The following is a 21,127-nucleotide window of genomic DNA, read 5'->3' on the forward strand; positions in this document are numbered from 1 at the left end:
AATCATGTTTCCTTGAACACAGAAACACTTTGTGCAAGCTTTTATTCTCAGCATCATGACATTCATCGTATCTCTTTGAATGGTTGATGAAAGAAAGTACTGTGTATGTTTGCATTTGATAAAACGGCGGGAAAGGAGTAAAGTACTGTAGCATTGCACTTACTATCTTTTTCATGCCACCGGAATTCAACCCTAAAAACACCTGCAACATTCTTTTTTCCTACCTGATTTACAATCATGTCTAATATCTTGTTCAGGTTTTGCTTCTTCTATAGAGAACTAATAGCACAGCAAGAACTGTATGGCTCTACAGCTATTATTGTAGAGTAGACTCATCTCCCCATAACTTTACTACAACTAAACCACTACAGAATAAACAAACAAACAAAACAACAAGAACATGCTTCTCAGATCTGCGTCTTACCAGTACAGTCTGCAACTTTAAATAGAATCCACACCCTGGAATTAACTTTCCTGAAGACCTTGGATTTTCTTTCCTTGTTTCCTTTTTTTAACCATAAACATCAAGAAGGAGGGAAATAAGAGTTGAAAAGAAAAGTTGAACTGTGATCATAACATTTACCCACATGTAGAAGGCAGACATTTTCCCAGTATGGCTGTTAAGTGGAAAGGAAGGACATCAGCTCTTGTGGTGACTCTGGGAGTGCTGAACTTTTGGGGATTGGTTTCTTGTTATGATGAAAGGACTAGTGCTCAGAGAGGAAGCAGATCTACCGAAAATCACACTTTTACTCATGAGCGAGTGAAGAGAGGATGGGTGTGGAACCAGTTCTTTGTGGTGGAGGAGTACACGGGAACAGAGCCGCTTTACGTCGGAAAGGTACGTTCACCTGAAGAACTATTATGTATATATACACAAGGGTTATTCAAAAAGTTTAAATTAAGAATTTCAAAAACAAATTCAGTCACCTTCCGATGCCATTTTCCCAGCGTCGTACTAACTTTTTAATGCCATCAGCAAAAAATGTGTTTGGTTGAGAGTGTAGCCACTAATGCATCGCTGCTTTCACATCATCATCACATGAAAATCTTCTTCCTCCTAAAGCTTCTTTGAGCGTCCAAAAAGGTGGAAGTCAGATGCCGCTATATCCGGACTATAAGCTCTCTCTCAGTCTCTCAGACACGACCAATTACTACTCCCACTACCTCCCACCATCACCATTTCCAAAATATAAAAGCGCAGAAACTTTTTGAAGATCCCTCGTGTATAAGTCTTCTATTATCGAGGCTTTTTAATCTAGTAGTGGAGTTATGTTTTATGAATCTGTTAAAAGGTTTTGGATGGACCATTAATACAAGTTGTCCATACCTACAGTAAGATAAACTGATACACTATCCTTGCTTTGTGTGGCTATTTATAATATACAGATGTTTAATTGAGGTGACCTTAAAACCTTTGTGGATAGGGGTGAAAAAACCCCAGCATTTTTCAGTACATTACAGCAAAACAGGCTTATCGAGCCAACCTAACTGTGTTGTAACTTTTTTTTTTTCCATCATAACATTTAGTGAATGAAGCGAATCTTATTTTTAGGTAACTATTGGCCAGTTCAGCAAAATAAATAAATAAATCAATAATATTAAAAAACAAGTGTTATTGGATGGTTTAAACATCATGGAGACCGAAGAAGCCTTTGTTGACGGTTGGTTGAACAAATTCTAGTTTTAGTACTTAATTGTTAATAGATTTCATATAGTATAATTATGTGCTGAAAAAAGACGAAGGTCCAAACTATGGAAGGCCATACACTAGCACACACTCCTCCAACATGTGTGCAGTTACTGGCCACTTCTTTTACATCAGCCAGCAGTGGATTCTCTTTTTTTAATGCATTTTCCTCCCGATTTAGTGCACTCAGTTTGTCTTCTGCTGCTGAGGGATTCCGGATTGCATCCGAGGAGAGCATGTCGCTATACACGCCTCTTCCGACATGTGCACAGCCCTCCTCTTCTCGCCCCTGCACTTTGCACGGGTGTCTCTTGCGCCAATTAGGGTCCTTACACTGCGTATGAAGTCCCACCCACACATAGTCCGGCCCCCACCCTGCAGATATGGCAGCAATTAGTATCTGCTGCAGGCACTGCCAATCATTCCCGCTAGATGGTGCCCAGGTGACCGGAGGCAACCGCTAGTTGGTGTGCAAGCGGAATATTCCACTGCGCCACCTGGGTGCTGGTGGATTATCATAGTGAGTATTTGTTAGATACTTTGTCAAGTGTGTGGCTCTGGTGGTGAGTTAGTGTAATAGACCGCTGTTTTATTCTGAATACCTCAGTCAGTAAGGCTACAGCAAAGATTACCTTTGGATCCAATTCTGGAATGGATTTTGGCTTTGTTTTGGATTTTTGGATTCTCTTATTAAATGCATTTGTTGGCTTCTTAGTGCAGGTTATGCACTAAAACCTGTATTTTTTTATTATTATTTATTTATGTTTTTTTTACATAGGTCAGTATTTTAGATCTTCTGTTAACTTCCGTTTTTTCTTCCTGGGCTCATTGTGTGTCAGCAGCCAGGTATGTGATTGTGTAGGTGTGTTTTAAAGAGAAGAACAGTTGCATTTTGGACTAATTCATTACGCCTGGGTGTGTGTCTGTGCTAGACAAGATAGGAGCAGCTGTCTGCAAAGGAAGGCAGGTGTAAGGGGGGGTGTCTGTAGAGACGTGATTTTATTAAATAAAACTGCTCAGAAGTTATAGCACCCCAATTGTGTCGTGAAGCCACGACACAAGCCAAGACAATTGATAGAGACTGCTGGTGTTGCTAGACCCATTTATCGCTAAAGGTATCAAATACTTTAATTAGGTCTATACAGGATTAAATATGACCAGCATGCTTTTTATCACCTTTTTTTTTCTGTCCTCCCTTCATTCCTGCCTCTTTATTCTCCCTATCTCAGCTACGATGCCAGAGAGATTATGGATTTTATTTTACAGATGAAATGTGTCTTTTGATTACTAAATGGTCCGATGTCTGCACTATAAACTGGCAGTTTAGCCCAATACATTTGGATAATGAACTTTCCTAATCTTCTATAATCTGTTAAACCCTCTCCATTTATGCAGGTTTTGTAGCCATAACACAGATTTATAAATGGTTTATGATAGCCATATTTATGAAAACTTGTGTCATGTAAGAACCAGGGGATTTGAGGGACAAGTACTCTATTCATTATTATTTAAACTGGGCACATATTTAATGTTACAATTACATTGCATGAATGCTATACATAATATAGTCTAATATATTTGAATAACTAAACAGGGGCTTGCTGGACATACTTTTGGAAAGCCATGGGCAGGAATAGAATAGAAAAGAATAGAAAAGAATAGAATAGAATAGAATTAAAATACTGTAGAATTAAAATAGAATAGAATACAAAAGAGTAGAATAAAATAAAATGAAATTAAATAGAACAGAATAAAAAAATAAAACCAAAAATATAATAGAATAAAATAAAATAGAATAGAATAAAATAGAATATAAAAGAATAAAATAGAATAAAATAAAATAAAATAAAACAGAAAAAAATGTAATAAAATATAATACAATAAAATATAATAATATAAAAAGTAGAATAAAATAAAATAGAATATAAAATAAAAAAGAATAAAATAAAAGAATAAAATAGAATAAAATAAATAAAATAAATAAAATAAATAAAATAAATAAAATAAATAAAATAAATAAAATAAATAAAATAAATAAATAAAATAGAATAGAATAAAATAGAATAGAATATGGCATCTCTCCAATAGAGGTAGTAGCAGCAGAAAATAGTTTACACAAAATGTACACTCTGCATAAGTAAATGCACACGTGTATTTATAAATATTAATTACTGGAAATTAATTTTAAAAAACAAGTTATATCACCTTTCTACATAGTCACCTCTTTCGTAATAATAGTTTTTGGGAATGCTTTTGACAAGATTGTGGCGATGATGCCATCCCTAGGCCTCGCTAACAATTATAATTCCAATGAATCTCACATGTATTTAATGGGCTTGAGGTTTAACACTCTGTTCAGGCTGCTGCACTGCTTCCACATCAAAATCATTAGACCATGTCTTTATGTACCTCTAGTGCACAGGAGGAAGCTGGAGTAGTAAAGAACCCCACACAGATCTTTCACAAAATTAGAAGCATATAATGATGTTTTATAACATTGACTTTATTCACCTGGTGGCAGTGGGTGTAGTAAACAGATGAACTTCGTAATTAAAAGTGTCCACATACTTTTGTTGGAAATATGATGCCAGGTTTTCATATATGTACAGTATATTAACATTAAAACCACCTCCTTGTTTCTACACTCACTGTCCATTTTATCAGCTCCACTTACCATATAGAAGCACTTTGTAGTTCTACAATTACTGACTGTTGTCCATCTGTTTATCTGCATGCTTTGTTAGCCCCCTTTCATGCTGTTCTTCAATGGTCAGGACCGACCCCCACAGGACCACTACAGAGTAGGTATTATTTGGGTGGTGGATCATTCTCAGCACTGCAGTGACACTGACATGGTGGTGGTGTGTTAGTGTGTGTTGTGTGAATTTATTAATACTAAACTTGGCTGATGACATAAGTGGGATTTATTGGGGCAGCAGTGCAGCAGTCTAATAATTTAGCCCAACCACCACAGACTTATGTTCGAGTACAAGTGCCAGTGGCCTGGTTTAGCTCTCAACAGACCAAACTGGGCATGTATGCTGGAGAAATGGCTAGATACCAAATTACCTTCTTATGTTGGCTCCTGCTGTTTGGGCTGTAAGTGTCTAGTCCTTACGTGTTAGGGTTTCTGTAAAAATCCTTTGCTGGCCAGGGTACAAAGTGGCCGGCATTTTCATACTTTTTAGAGCCAGTGGTCCTCCTTGGCAGAAAATAGTACTATGTGTGTATCATAATTCAAGTGTGGTTGTGTTTAACTAGCTAAATTGTCTTACCAAGGCATTTTAAGGGCGAGATAAATGTTGCAAAATGTTTTCCATAGACATAATTCTTTTAAATGACCTAAAATAATTAATATACACTGATCAGCCATAACATTAAAACCACCTCCTTGTTTCTACACTCACTGTCCATTTTATCAGCTCCACTTACCATATAGAAGCACTTTGTAGTTCTACAATTACTGACTGTAGTTTACTGTTTCTCTGCATGCTTTGTTAGCCTGCTTTCATGCTGTTCTTTAATGGTCAGGACTCTCCCAGGACCACCACAAAGCAGGTATTATTTAGGTTGTGGGTCATTCTCAGCACTGCAGATGGAGTTTTTAAACATCTCACTGTCACTGCTGGACTGAGAATAGTCCACCAACCAAAAATGCCCCGTGGGCAGTGTCCTGTGACCACTGATGAAGGTCTAGAAGATGACCAACTCAAATAGCAGCAATAGATGAGCAATCGTCCCTGACTTTACATCTACAAGGTGGACCAACTAGGTAGGAGTGTGTAATAGAGTGGACAGTGAGTGGACACGGCATAAGCGCTGCTGTGTCTTACCCAATCATACCAGCACAACACACACTAACACACCACCACCATGTCATTGTTACTGCAATGCTGAGAATGACCCACCACTCAAATAATGCCTGTCCTGTGGGGTCCTGACCATTGAAGAACAGTGTGAAAGCAGGCTAAAAAGGTATGTAGAGAAACAGATGGACTACAGTCAGTAATTGTAGAACGACAAAGTGCTTTTATATGGTAAGTGGAGCTGATAAAATGGACAGTGAGTGTAGAAACACTGAGGTGGTTTTAAAGTTATGGCTGACCAGTGTATACTGGAACATTGTCAGATTCACATGTGGTTTGTCCTGCAGTAATGGAAGAAGTCGTCACATGATTCTGTGCTCTGTCTTACTTTGGTATTCTTTCTTTTACTGATGCTATCACTAAATGTCTACCTCATATGTAGCTGTCCGACTGCCAGGGGATATATATATATTTTCCCCTGGCAGTCGGACAGCTACATATGAGTAGTATATACAGTGCCTTGCAAAAGTATTCAGCCCCCTTGAACTTTTCAACCTTTTGCCACATTTCAGGCTTTAAACATAACGATATGAAATTGTAATTTTTTGTGAAGAATCAACAACAAGTGGGACACAATCGTGAAGTAGAACGAAATTTATTGGATATTTTAAACTTTTTTTAGAAATAAAAAACTAAAAAGTGGGGCGTGCAATATTATTCAGCCCCTTTACTTTCAGTGCAGCAAACTCACTCCAGAAGTTCAGTGAGGATCTCTGAATGATCCAATGTTGACCTAAATGACTGATGGTGATAAATAGAATCCACCTGTGTGTAATCAAGTCTCCGTATAAATGCACCTGCTCTGTGACAGTCTCAGAGTTCTGTTTAAAGCGCAGAGAGCATCATGAAGACCAAGGAACACACCAGGCAGGTCCGAGATACTGTTGTGGAGAAGTTTAAAGCCGGATTTGGATACAAAAAGATTTCCCAAGCTTTAAACATCTCAAGGAGCACTGTGCAAGCGATCATATTGAAATGGAAGGAGTATCAGACCACTGCAAATCTACCAAGACCCGGCCGTCCCTCTAAACTTTCAGCTCAAACAAGGAGAAGACTGATCAGAGATGCAGCCAAGAGGCCCATGATCACTCTGAATGAACTGCAGAGATCTACAGCTGAGGTGGGAGACTCTGTCCATAGGACACAATCAGTCGTACACTGCACAAATCTGGCCTTTATGGAAGAGTGGCAAGAAGAAAGCCATTTCTCAAAGATATCTATAAAAAGTCACCTGGGAGACACACCAAACATGTGGAAGAAGGTGCTCTGGTCAGATGAAACCAAAATCGAACTTTTTGGCCACAATGCAAAACGTTATGTTTGGCGTAAAAGCAACACAGCTCATCACCCTGAACACACCATCCCCACTGTCAAACATGGTGGTGGCAGCATCATGGTTTGGGCCTGCTTTTCTTCAGCAGGGACAGGGAAGATGGTTAAAATTGATGGGAAGATGGATGGAGCCAAATACAGGACCATTCTGGAAGAAAACCTGTTGCAGTCTGCAAAAGACCTGAGACTGGGACGGAGATTTATCTTCCAACAAGACAATGATCCAAAACATAAAGCAAAATCTACAATGGAATGGTTCACAAATAAACGTATCCAGGTGTTAGAATGGCCAAGTCAAAGTCCAGACCTGAATCCCATCGAGAATCTGTGGAAAGAGCTGAAAACTGCTGTTCACAAACGCTCTCCATCCAACCTCACTGAGCTCGAGCTGTTTTGCAAGGAAGAATGGGCAAAAATGTCTGTCTCTCGATGTGCAAAACTGATAGAGACATACCCCAAGCGACTTGCAGCTGTAATCGCAGCAAAAGGTGGCGCTACAAAGTATTAACGCAAGGGGGCTGAATAATATTGCACGCCCCACTTTTCAGTTTTTTATTTCTAAAAAAAGTTTAAAATATCCAATAAATTTCGTTCCACTTCACGATTGTGTCCCACTTATTGTTGATTCTTCACAAAAAATTACAATTTCATATCGTTATGTTTGAAGCCTGAAATGTGGCAAAAGGTTGAAAAGTTCAAGGGGGCTGAATACTTTTGCAAGGCACTGTATATTAAAACATTACTAGCTGGTCCAAGCCTTTGCATAAGCAGAAAGTTCAATAAAAATACATGTCTGTGTAAATTGGGCCACAGCATCTGAATGTATTAAACGAATTATTGCAGAAATCCACAGAATCAGAATATCCTTATTATTTTGTGTGTTGAATTTATAAGTAAGCTACGTGGGAGTTTGGTGAAGAATTGTACACTGTTGATTCTAGCAGCTGCCTAGCGAGGCAGACCTCTGCGTGACCTTTAATTTGAAGTCTCTCACTCAGACAAAACCTGCGTCCCTCCAGTTAGCATGGACAGATGCGTGTGCAAATGGCAGCCAGAGGCAAGGAGAAGACTAAGAAGAGCTGATTTAAACCCGTCTGACTGACTCGACTCATGACACAGCTGCTATCAGCCTACTTGCACCTCACTGTCTTTTTGTTAAAGCAATAAGCCACGAGAGGCCGTACGTTACTGTGATTTTAGCACGGGGATGACGTTTTGGCACGACGCGAAGCGGAGTGCCTAAAACTTCTTTCCCCGTGCTAAAATCGTAACAGTAACGTACGGTCTCGAGTGGCTTATTGCTTTTATAAAACGGCGGTCAACATAAAATATAATAAATACAACAATGTTTAATTCATAAATGTATTTATTGTGTATAAACTTACAATAAAGCATTCTTCCGCGACGCAAAATAGTTCGATTAACAGTGTTGCTAGGCAACATAAGGTCGAAAATAACATTAACTTTTTCGATTCAGTGGCGTATTAATATGGAATGATGTGAGGTGGTCATAGGTGTGAGTTTATCTGGGATTTTACAACGGCTTCGAACGCGGCTCAGCCAATCAGATTTTAGGACCGGAACTATCCGTTTTATAATAGGAAATATAACAGGCTGGTGCGGCTGCTTCCTGAGAACTATAGGTTAAATAGAGACATCTAATAGACTGGTTTTAAACCTTAAACTATTTTAATTGGATGAAAACAGACCTTGAGATCCATGTTGATTCCACTTACACATGCAGCTCTTGTACAAAATCTTTACACTGATGTCTGTCTCAGGTTGTTTCCTTTGACAAGAACTAAATTTATTTTTCCCACTACTCTTCAGTTTTGTTTAAAGGGTCAGTTATTTAAAGTGCTTTAAAATACACAGAAATAATTACAATATTATTACACTGATTTCATTAATTAAATATTAAATGATTGGGGGCAGCACAGTGGCTAAGTGGGTAAAAAGGTCCTGGGTTTGAACCCCAGGTGGGGCGGTCCGGGCCCTTTCTGTGTGGAGTGTGCATGTTCTCCCTGTGTGGGTTTCCTCCGGTTTCCTCCCACAGTCCAAAGACATGCAAGTGAGGTCAATTGGAGATACTAAATTGTCCATGACTGTGTTCGATATAACCTTGTGTGAACTGATGAATCTTGTGTATCGAGTAACTACCTGTCCTGTCATGAATGAAACCAAAGTGTAAAACATGACGTTAAAATCCTAATAAACGCCGCTCAGGTGGCGCAGCGGTAAAAACACACGCTGGAACCAGAGCTGGGATCTCGAATACATCGTATCGAACCTCAGCCCTGCCTGCCGTCTAAGGCTGAGCGGCCACATGAACAACGATTGGCCTGTTGTTCAGATATGGGCGGGACTAAGCTGGATGGGGTCTCTCTCCCACGACTGGTGCAGTTATGACCTCTGCTGGCTGATTGGTGGCGCCTGCACAGAGATGAGAAAAGTGTGCTGTCAGGGTGTGTCTCTCCGTACACAACGCTGAGCTGCACTGCACTCGTCAAAGTGTAGGTGATAAGTTGCATACGGCATGCTGCCCATGTGTCGGAGGGGGCGTGGGTTAGCTTCGTTCTCCTCAATCAGAGCAGGGATCGGCATTGATGGAGAGAAAGCATGACACAATCGGGCAATTGGACGCGCTAAAAGGGAGAAAAAAAATCCTAATAAACAAACAATATTAAATGATTGAAAATTGATTCTATACATTCTCTTACATGATGGAACCAAACGAAGTAATAAACTAATGTGAGAGGAATACACTAGAAGTATTAATACATAATCAATTACTACTTAGAAAATGTAGATATGCTTAGGGCATTATTGCCAGTAGTCGTATTCCAAGAATATTGCTACAACAGAATGTTACTGAATGTGTACATGGTGTACATGATAACAGTGCAAGCTCATGTTATTAGTACCTCCAAATGCAAATTCCTCCAATGCTGAATTCATGATCATTTGAAAGTATGAGGGTTCTTCAAAAAAGTTTCCACATTTTTTTACACTATTTATTAAGAATTTCAAAAACAAATACATCACTTTTCTACATCATCACCTTTCAATGCATTTTTCCCAGCGTCGTACCAGCATTGGTTTTGGCTGAGCGCATAGCCACTGATACACTGCTGCTTTCACATCATCATCACATGAAAATCTGCTTCCCCTTAAAGCTTCTTTGAGTGTCCAAAAAGGTTGAAATCAGATGGTGCTAAATCCAGACTATACACTCTCTGTCTCTCAGACACGACCAATTGCTACTCCTCCCGCCCTCCCCGTTTCCAGCCAAAATATAACCGTGCAGAAATTTTTTGAAGATCCTTCGTAGAAGACACTAATACAGTAATATTAGTTAATAGATCTTGATTGAATTAAGGACTGTCTTTTTAAAAATAATACGCTTTATTAAAATGAAACTAAATAAAAATGGTTATTTAATATGCATTAAGCAAATATTATTCACTACTTGCCCTGAAAGCTGTTAATAATAATTAGTCAGTAAATTAATAGTAATTAATTAGGTACCTTTTGTACAGATGATACAATGATACATTTTAAAAACATATAGGATTTTAAATCGAATGATGCTGTCACGAATTCAGCCTCTGTGTGTTCCTGCTGCAGCTCCTGAAGCTCCTATGTGCCACACCCCTCTCTCGCTCAGTCCTCAGCCAATACTGTTACAAATTCAGCCTCTGTGTGTTTCTGCTGGAGCTCCTGAAGCTCCTATGTGCCACACCCCCTTTCTCACGCTGTCCTGAGCCAACGCCCCTTTGATGATTGGTTCCCCTCTGCTAATTGGCTCCAGCTGTCCCTCAGCTGAGGGTATTTAAGAGGGGAGCTGGGAACGCTTATTGGAGACTATTTTGCTTTGAACCCTGTATGCCTTCTGATTTGATTTGCTTCTGAACTCTGGATTTTGCCTTGTATTTCGACCTGGTTTGTCCTTGCTTTTGTCTTTGTCTTTGTCCCTAGTCTGTTTAGCCTTTGTTTAGTCTTGTTTTGTCCTGTTTAGCCTTTGTTTAGCCTTTGTTTAGTCTTGTTCAGTCCTGTTTTGTCCTGTTTAGCCTTTGTCTCTGTTCATTAGCCTTAGCCTTTTGTTTGTTTAACCTTTGTTTGTTAGCTCTTTCTAGTCCTGTTTAGTCCAGTTTAGTTTTGTTTAGTCTGTTTAGCCTTTGTTTATTAGTTTTTGTCTTTGTTAGTTAGCTTTTGCCTTAGCCTGTTCAGTCCTGTTTAGCTCTTGTTAGTTTCTGTTTTCCTATTTAGCTTAGTTCATGTTTAGTGTTCAGCTTAGTTAATGTATGTTTAGATTAAATTAGCTTAGCTTAGGGTTTAGGTTGCTGTTTTGTGTGTAGCATTTAGCATAAGGTCATGTGTTTGCCTCGTCTTGTTTATACTTGTCTGGTGTATTTTGGTTATTAATAAACTTAAGTTTGCACATCTCCGCATGTGTGTCCGCCCCCTCTTGTCTTGTCTAGCCCAGCATTATAGATGCTTTGTAAATAAAGGTTTGTTTCTTTGTTTTATTAGGATTTTAATGTCATGTTTTACACACTTGGTTACATTCATGACAGAAACAATAGCCACTCATTACACAAGCTTTTATCAAACACAGTCATGGACAATTCAGTGTCTCCAATTCACCTCACTTGCATGTCTTTGAACTGTGGGAGGAAACCCACGCAGACACTGGGAGAACATGCATACTCCATACAGAAAGGACCCAAACCGCCCCACCTGGGGATCGAACCCAGGACCTTCTTGCTGTGAGGCGACAGTACTACCCACTTAGCCACCGTGCCGCCCGTAAATAAGGGTAATCATTATTATTAATGTGGAATAACAGAAAACATTTTTTTCTTTATTTGTCTGTTGTGCAAATGAAAGTGAAAATCAGAAAATTAGGCAAGTATTTATCTCCACATCATTAATGCTGTAAATGTGATTTTATTCATCCACCCAAACAAATAAATTAGTTTAATCAGATCAGCATTCGCACAAGGTTTTTTAAGTACTTAGCAAACATCCGGATTCAGATGATGCACATACGGATATTTCATATTGTTCACACCCAGAAATTGAAGAATTCTTTTATAAGTGTTGAAATATTAATGTATCCAAAGATTGTATATTTTCCAGAGTGTCTGTTTTATTTGACTTGGGAAGATGGATAGTGAGTGAAAGAGGGAACATTCAATATGGCGAAGCTTGCTTTGGGTTTACGACTAATACTTAATGAAAAAAACCCCATGAGGGTGATCGAATCCTGTATTTAATTAAAGGTTTATAAAATATTAAATACATGTGATTTTATCTCCCTGTCCATTGATATTTGGTAACAGAGAGATGCAGTGTTTGGGTAACACTGGGGAAGAGAGAGATGCTGGTGCTACATGGTAGTAGATCAAGGAAAATGACTTCCAGTGACATTAGGAAAAAGTCCTTGCAGATTTATAATGCTTTTCAGTTATAAGTGCACTTCTAAAATCACATGTTCAACCTTTTTTTTTTTTTCATATTTCCCCCCCAATTCAGTCATTTCCTGTTTCCTATTATGAATTCTCAGACATAGCCGAGCCTGTAGCACCACTGAGATTTGAACTTGGGATTTTGAACTCTCCATGGTAGTGGGCTAGCGTATAAAACTCACCTTTAGCAGGGGTTCAAAGGAAAATGAGGCAACATGTTGTACAGTCGGTTTAGTGTGTCTAAAAATATTGTGTCTTCAAGATCCGAAAGCTGAAACTGAAGGTGGTGTTGGCCAATAACAGCTCAAGGCAAGCAGGATCTATCCTTGCCTTTGTTATTTACTTCTACCACAGTCTTCTAGCACAGTCTTCTACCACAGTGTTCTAGCACAGTGTTCTAGCACAGTGTAATGCTATGCTTCATCCTATTTATGTTCCAACCAGTGTCCAGTCTTTAGTTAGATAGCCTCTTGCCATATCATGTCCAGTACTGGTACTGTAATAATGGTTCCTGTATTTTATTTTTTATTTTTACAACAGGGATGTTGGGGCGTCACGGTGGCTAAGTGGGTAGCATTGTCGCCTCACAGCAAGAAGGTCCTGGGTTTGATCCCCAGGTGGGCCGGTCCGGGTCCGGGTCCGGGTCCTTTCTGTGTGGAGTTTGCATGTTCTCATTGTGTATGCGTGGGTTTACTCCGGGTGCTCCAGTTTCCTCCCACAGTCCAAAGACATGCAAGTAAGGTGAATTGGAGACACTAAATTGACCATGACTGTGTTTGATATAACCGTGTGTGAACTGATAAACCTTGTGTAATGAGTAACTACTGTTCCTGTCATGAATGTAACCAAAGTCCTAATAAACAAACAAACAATAGGGATGTCCAAACGATGGCCTGCAGGCAATTTGGGGTATGGTACCATTATTGAAACAACTCACAAAGTATTGTAGAAACACAGTGGTACCTCAACATCAATTGGTTCTGTGAGTGACATTGTGTTTACAAGGCGTTAAGTTATTTTTTTCTCATAAGGTTGTATAGACAACCTTTTACTCCATCTGGCCCCCAACAAGAAACACTGCTTTACACTGTATAATATTAATACATTTGTGCTCATTTGTTCACTTATACCAATCTCCCTTCTGACCGGCAGATCCACTCTGACTCTGATGAAGGCGATGGCTCTATCAAATACACCATATCTGGAGAAGGTGCAGGGACTATATTCATCATAGACGAAGTCACAGGGGATATTCATGCCACCGAGAAATTGGACCGTGAAGAGAAGGCGTTCTACACATTACGAGCTCAGGCTCTGGACCGTCAAAGTGATGCCCCGCTGGAACCCGAGTCCGAGTTTGTCATCAAGGTCCAGGATATTAATGACAGTGAGCCCAAGTTCCTGGAGGGGCCGTATATCGGAAGTGTAGCAGAGCTCGCTCCTATTGGTAAGATGCTGTTTACAGTTGTTTACTTGAAATAACTTTACCCTGGTCAGGCTAACTGCGGGTCCGGTTGCACTTAGAAACACTGGCAGAAAAGCAGGAATATCCTAGCCATGTCACTGAGATTCGAACCTGGATTTTAGTGGTGGTGGGCTAGTGTTGTACATAATTGCATATATAAAGAAAAATAGCATCCACTATGATCTAAAAAGCTGTGAGATGTGGTGTGTAATGTGTTGTGTACAGACCCCTTAAGTTCTGAAATACATATATATCATGTAAACTGATGTTGTTCAGTAGATGTGATATAGTGATATAGTTCAAGTGTATGTACATGTATTCACATCTATGTAATGTATGGAGCACCGTAACTGCACAATGATTTAGAAGTCAGCTGAAACCAGGGGACAAGAAACAAATGTTTTATACACACAGCCACATGTTTATCTTAATTAAGTTAAACTTTCCTCTGGTTTAAAAATTAGTCCTAATTAGTGCTATTAGTCATAGCGCACAGTTTACTTAATCAACGCTACACAAAAGATCCAGTTTTTACATTTAGAATCAGGCTGTAAGAACAAATAAACTTGATGTGTTTACTGTGTTCCCTGTAGACTCCTGATTACAGTCAAATTTACCTTTGACATGTTGTAGTTTACTTTCATAGCAAAGAGTGGGCTAAGTGTTTATCTTGATCAAGTTCAACTTTAATCAAGTTAAAAAATGTGCTATTAGTCATAGTGTACATCATACATTGACAAGCAGTAATAAACAAAAGATCCAGTTATTACATCTAAATAAATAAATAAATAAATAAACAGTTGAAAAAAAATCAAGTTTAAAAATGTGCTGTTAGTCATAGCGCACAGCATACCTTGACAAACTGCAATACACAAAAGAACCAGTTCTTACTTCTAAAAATAAATAAATAATGGCTAAAAAAGAAATTTGAAAAATCAAGTTTAACTTTTATCAAGTTTAAAAATGTGCTATGTCATAACGCACATCATAAGTTGACAAACAGCAATACAGCAATCTAATATAAATAAAGTTTAACTTTCATCATGTTTAAAAATGTGCTATTAATTTTGGCGCACAACATACATTGACAAACAGCAATACACAAAAGATCCAGTTCATACATCTAACTTAATTAATTAACTTGATTTTTTTGTTTCTGTTTTTCAGCCTTTAATTAATTCATTAATTAATTAAAGGCTGAAAAACAAAAACAAAAAAAATCAAGTTTAACTTTCATGTTTAAAAATGTGCTATTAGTCATAGCGCACAGTATACATTGACAAACAATGATACACAAAAGATCCAGTTCTTACATTTAAATAAATAAATAAATGGTTGAAAAAAAAAGAAATAAAAAAATCTAATTGAACTTTAATCATGTTTAAAAATGTGCTACTCTTCGCACACAGCATACCTTGACAAACAGCAATACATCATACTAATAAGTGAAATAAATAAATAAATGGCTGAAAAAAAAAAATAAAAAAACAAGTTTAACTTTCATCACGTTTAAAAATGTGCTATTAGTCATAACGCACAGCAAACATTAACAATAATACACAAAAGGTCCAGTTCTTACATCTAAATAAAATAAAATTATTTAATTAATTAATTAATTAATTAATGGCTTAAAAAAGGAATAAAAAAAATCAGGTTTAACTTTCATTATATTTAAAAATGTGTTATTAGTCAAAGCACATAGCATACATTGACAAACAGTAATACACAAAAGATCCAGTTCTTACATCTAAAACTAAATAAATACAAAACATAAAGTTTGTTTCATTTTGTTTAAAAAAAAAACAAAAATAAAATAAATAATTGGACTTGCCTTCTAAGAATAGGAATTAAACAATGCCCACTCATGTAACATTTAAGTGTAGGATTTGCTTGTTTTTACTGGATTTAAGAAAGAGCACTGTGCATAGGTGTGTGTATAGGTTTGCGTTGTGTTCCTGTTTAAAAAAAATACAGTGTCTTGTTTGAGAATCATTGATATATAGTAATATGTATTAGTAATGTGATTTGTCATATGATCAGCAGAGTTATTTTGCTTACAGTTAAGATCTCTCATTCCATTAGAATCTGTCAAAATCAATAAAGGCGTTCTTGTTAAAATGACTTAACGTACTTACAGTATGTTAGGGAAAAAGTAGCTGAATGAATGAATGTGCTTGGGTAAGTGGATTCTTTTTTTGGGTTACTATTCACTCGTGTCTGGCTGCACATTTATTTATTTATGGGTTCGTGTTTTCTTTTTTTCTACTTAAAGTTGATTAAAACAAACTAGAGGGCGAGGTATGATAATGCAATGCTTCGGTCATCTGTAACAGTAAACCTTCTGATTAGAATTAATTTCTGCTTTCTCAGCGTAGTGCAGACTGAGCCCGTGGAAGCACTTTCTCAAACGAAGAGAGTGTAAAAACGAGAAGGAGGGAGAGAGAGAGAGAGGGAGAGAGTTAATGTCCATGCCTTCTTCACTTCACATCCTCCTTGTTTCTCCTCCTCTCACATTAACAGTGCTCGCTGTTCATGTTTTAAACATTGAGCTAAATGGCAGGTCTAATGAGATAGCATCACTGCTTTGTTAAGCATTTTACTGTTTTGCTCTGTCGCAGAACAATTACTGATGCCGTAAGTGTTAGCGTCTGCATGATAAGGTCACACCTCTCTGTCAAAGCAAGGCAGACTGATAGCCCAGTCAGATAGGAAGAAGAATGGGTGCTTCGCATTAGCTTGGCACTCGAAGATGAATGTATGGGTTTCAGAACATAATCTTAGGTGGTTGTTTAACACACAACAGACAGTCGAACATTCACAAACTCTACAGTCTTCACTAAATCAAATTATACTGGACGTGTTCTACTTAATACTACACATGATGGACAAAAGCATTTGGACTCCCTATCTAATTAGCAAATTCATGTGTTTCAGTCACAGCAATTGCTTACAGCAGTGTTTCCCAACCTTTTTGAGCCATGGCACATATTTCACATTAGAAAAATCACAAGGCACACCACCAAACAAAAATGTCACAAAAAGTATATTTACTTTTGTCTCACTCACAGGATGACTATGTTCTTGTGTATTTTTTCTTCGTATTTCTTAGACTCTAAGCGAGTGGCGTGTAGTGACAGGCAGAACAATTACATTCTCTTCCACTAGAGGGCAGTACAACTTCTTGCTCCAATTAAGTGGATTGCCAACTGCCAGTAAAACAGAAGAAGACGAAGAAGAAATACGAAAGTACATAGTCATGCTGCGAGTGAGACAACGCCGCAGGTAATACGCCATAGAGTACCAATCAGGTGAAATTGGATAATCTTCCACGGCACACCTGATGATTTCTCACGGCACACTTATGTGCCGTGGCACAGTGGTTTGGAAACACTGGCTTACAGGTTTAATAAATCAATTATACACAGTCGAGTCACATTATTATGACCACTTTCTACTTTTGACGGCGGCAGCTCATAGCTCATAAAGGAAGTCATGTTTTGTTAGCTGGCTTGGTGGGTACGTATATATCCCTTGTTGCTGTCATGGGTAAAAGTACTATGGGTAAAATTGTCTTCCCTGGGGCAGATGAGATCCTCCAGCAAGACAATGCGACATGTCACATGGCTAGAAATGTCCGACATTGGTTGGAAGAGCATGACCAAGACTTTGAAGTACTACCCTGTCCCCCTAATTTCCCAGACTTTAACTCAAATGAGCATCTGTGGGATTGCCTTGATTGTGGATCCTCCCCTATGCACCATCCAGCAGCTGTGGGATGCACTGCAGTCAGCATGGCTCTAGATACCTGTGACAAACTACCAGGACCTTACTGAGTCACTTCTAGTTCATCTAGCTGCTGTTCGTGCTGCACAAGCCGGTGACTCTACTGTGTACACCCAACAAGCATAACATTATGACCACTGACAGGTGAAGTGAATAACACTGATTATCTCTTCATCACAGCACCTGTTAGTGGGTGGGATATATTAGGCAGCAAGTGAACATTTTATCCTCAAAGTTGATGTGTTAGAAGCAGGAAAAATGGGTGAGCATCTCCAAAATTGCAGCTCTTGTGGGGTTTTCCTGGTCTGCAGTGGTCGATATCTATCAAAAGTGGTCCAAGGAAGGAACAGTGGTAAACCGACGACAGGGTCATGGGCAGCCAAGGCTCATTGATGCACATGAGGAGCGAAGGCTGGCCCGTGTGGTCCGATCCAACAGATGAGCTACAGTACCTCAAATTGCTGAATAAATTAATGCTGGTTCTGACAGAAAGGTGTCAGACTCTATGTCTCAATGGGTTAGGGCTGTTTTGGCAGCAGAAGGGGGACCAACACAATATTAGGAAGGTGGTCATAATGTTATGCCTCATCGGTGTATAAAGAAAATGTTATGCTTAATTTTTAGCGACAGTTTAGGGAAGGCTCTTTCATTGTTCTAGCATGACTGTGAACAAAGCAAGGTCTACAATGACATGAAGAAAAGTTTGGGCCAAAGAAACTCCAGTGTTCTGCACAGAGCTCTGACCTTAACCCCACTAAACAGCTTTGGAATTAACTGGAACATCAATCAAGACTTTCTTGATCAACATCAGTGCCTAGCCTTAGAAATGCTTTTTTGACTAAATGGGCACAAATTCCCACAAACATACTGAAAAGATCACTCTATGTTAATACTATGTATTTGTTTTTAAAATTGGGGTGTCCAACAAGCTAGTGGTCAGATGTCCAAATACTTTTGGCCATAGAGTGTGTACTTGCTAGTATCAGAAATAAACTGCCACAAAGGGCTCACCCAAGTGACAAATCTTCCATATCAAACAAGAGCATAAGAAGTCACATGAGCCAGCAGGTTATTTCTAAATATGAAAATCATGTATTTTATTCTGTGCATCACCTCTTTTATAACAACAGTGGAATTGTCTTGGTGCTTGTTACCTCACCCTATTCTCCATCATTCACTATCTGTCTGTCATTGATTTGCTATTTTTTGCCATCACAGAGACCAAATTGGGTTACATGTGTCAGTTTATACAGCATGAATTCATTATGTCTGAGCCCTTGTCTGCTTTCAGACCTTCACTGTGGATGTTGGACTGTTAGTTTTAGGAAAACGGACATGAAGATGACAAAAAATAGAGGTGGTCTAGGAAACTAAGAAAATTCCTGTAATATTTAGCCTCTGCTGTAGTACTTCAAAAAATAGACAGACAGACAGACAGACAAAAAGGCAGACAGATAGGCAGATAGATAGATAGGCAGATAGATAGATAGATAGATAGATAGATAGATAGATAGATAGATAGATAGATAGATAGATAGATAGATAGATAGATAGACAGATGGACATACAGACATACAGACATGTAGACAGACAGACAGACAGACAGACAGACACAGACAGACAGACAGACAGATGCTAGATAGATAGACCAACACATAGGTAGGTAGGTAGACAGACAAATGACAGACAGACAGATAATCACACAGACAGACAGAGACAGTCCGACACAGGTAAGTAAGTAGGTAGGTAGGTAGGAAGGTAGGTAGATAGACAAACAGAGAGACAGATGACGGACAGACAGATGAAAAGACACAGTCACACAGACATATGATAAATAGATAGACAGACAGATAGACACAGACAGATGATAGATAGGCAGGCAAACAGATAGACAAATAGACAGATAGCTAGCTAGCTAGCTAACTAGATAGACAGACAGTTTGACACATAGGTAGGTAGGTAGGTAGATAGACAGAGAGACAGATGACAAACAGACAGTCAGTCACACAAACTGATGATAGATAGCCAGACAGACAGACAGATGTCAGATAGACAGATGGATGGACAGACAGATAGATGTTAGGTAGATAGACAGACAGATAATAGATAGACAGTTTGACGTGGGTAGATACGTAGGTAGGTAGACAGACAGACAGGTACTTCATTAATCCAGGATGAGATTAGGAGGGATAGCCACATGCATCTGGCAATATAGTGTGTATCATAGGCCCAGCAGGTATAGTCGGTGCTACACAGCAACATGGCAACCCATATATGAGAGACTGAATGTGTGGTGTGTGTGGCCTTGTTATAGATTAGTGCCCGGTTCAGGGGTTATTTCCTTGTTACTCATCACAACCCTGACCAGGATAAAGTGGTTAGTTAGTGAAAATTGAAGAATAAATGATAAGCATGTACCACTTTTTCCTTGCTACCATAATCTGCTTCTTTAAGCTGTCCTTAAACCACTGAACAGCTGTTACAGTGAGATGATTGGCTGATCAGTTAGTTGAGTCTGATGTACACTGTTAAGACGTGGCATGAGGCTCGGGTATTCTGCTGTGCAATTTACCAACTGCTGAATCATTTAGCTTATCAAATGACGGTTTCACTACTGGAGAGACAGAACTCATTTCTTACACTCATTTAATACTACAGAGAGTCTAACTAACCCATCAGATCAGGGTCATAACTAATCAGGCTAATTGTTACATAACAGCCAGAGCAGGGCCACTTTCAGAACGAAACCTACAGATGTAGAAACCAAGTGATGTGCGGAAATATGAGATTTAATCACAGCTAGTGGCCGAGCAGGAGCGTGGCTGGGTTTTATTACTGCAGTGGGGAGTGCTCGGCTATAATAATAAAAGTCTAATCACAGACAAGCCCCCAGCATATTCATTTTCCCTAGCCACTGTCTGTCTTGTTAGCACTCTCTGTTCTCATTCTCACTGCATCTGGCCTTTAGTGGGAAGCAAAGTCCATGGTAAATATGTTTGCATATAAGTACACTGAGTTGCACGATTTTGTTGGACAACGCTAGAGGAAGTGCATAGCTGGAAACTGGAGACTGTCGACACAGGGCAGGGGGTGATCTGTGTTGAATATGTTCACTATCCGGAAAGGGAATTACAATGAAATTACTGCCAGTGGTGTGTATTTCATGCCCTTTAGAGAAGATTGCATTAGTGCATCTCAACCTATATGAGACCACGGATTTTGGCCAATCTTATTTCCTGGTGCACATTTAATGCTAATTTATTATTTATTTATTTATATAGATTTTTTACTCAGAGTTAAAGAGCTTGACATATTTGCAAATAAAGCAATTTTGTGGAGGCACATACACTGACGCCACAACATTAAGACCACAAAAAAACAAAAAAAAGTAATAAATAAAATAAAAAACGCCTATTTTAAAATAGTTTTGCAAGTCACTGTCAATAAAATAATAATATTAATAATAAATAAATAAAATAATAAAATAAATAAATAAATACAGTAAAATTTTTTTTAAAAT

The 21,127-nt window shown here is 38.6% G+C and overlaps 1 protein-coding gene across 2 annotated transcripts in view; it reads left to right on the top strand.

Moving 5' to 3' along the window:
* The first annotated feature begins 560 nt into the window (after nucleotides 1-560).
* Nucleotides 561-21,127, top strand: part of LOC134316305 (cadherin-22) — a 152,339-nt gene continuing 131,772 nt past the window's right edge. For both annotated transcript variants that reach the window (XM_062996651.1, XM_062996650.1), the window contains exons 1-2: nucleotides 561-841; nucleotides 13,512-13,806. In XM_062996651.1, the coding sequence (XP_062852721.1) occupies nucleotides 614-841; nucleotides 13,512-13,806 (523 nt within the window). In that variant the 5' untranslated portion in view covers nucleotides 561-613. The remainder of the gene's footprint in view (nucleotides 842-13,511; nucleotides 13,807-21,127) is intronic.

This window comes from Trichomycterus rosablanca, chromosome 6, assembly GCF_030014385.1.
Source record: "Trichomycterus rosablanca isolate fTriRos1 chromosome 6, fTriRos1.hap1, whole genome shotgun sequence".
NCBI lineage: Eukaryota > Metazoa > Chordata > Actinopteri > Siluriformes > Trichomycteridae > Trichomycterus > Trichomycterus rosablanca.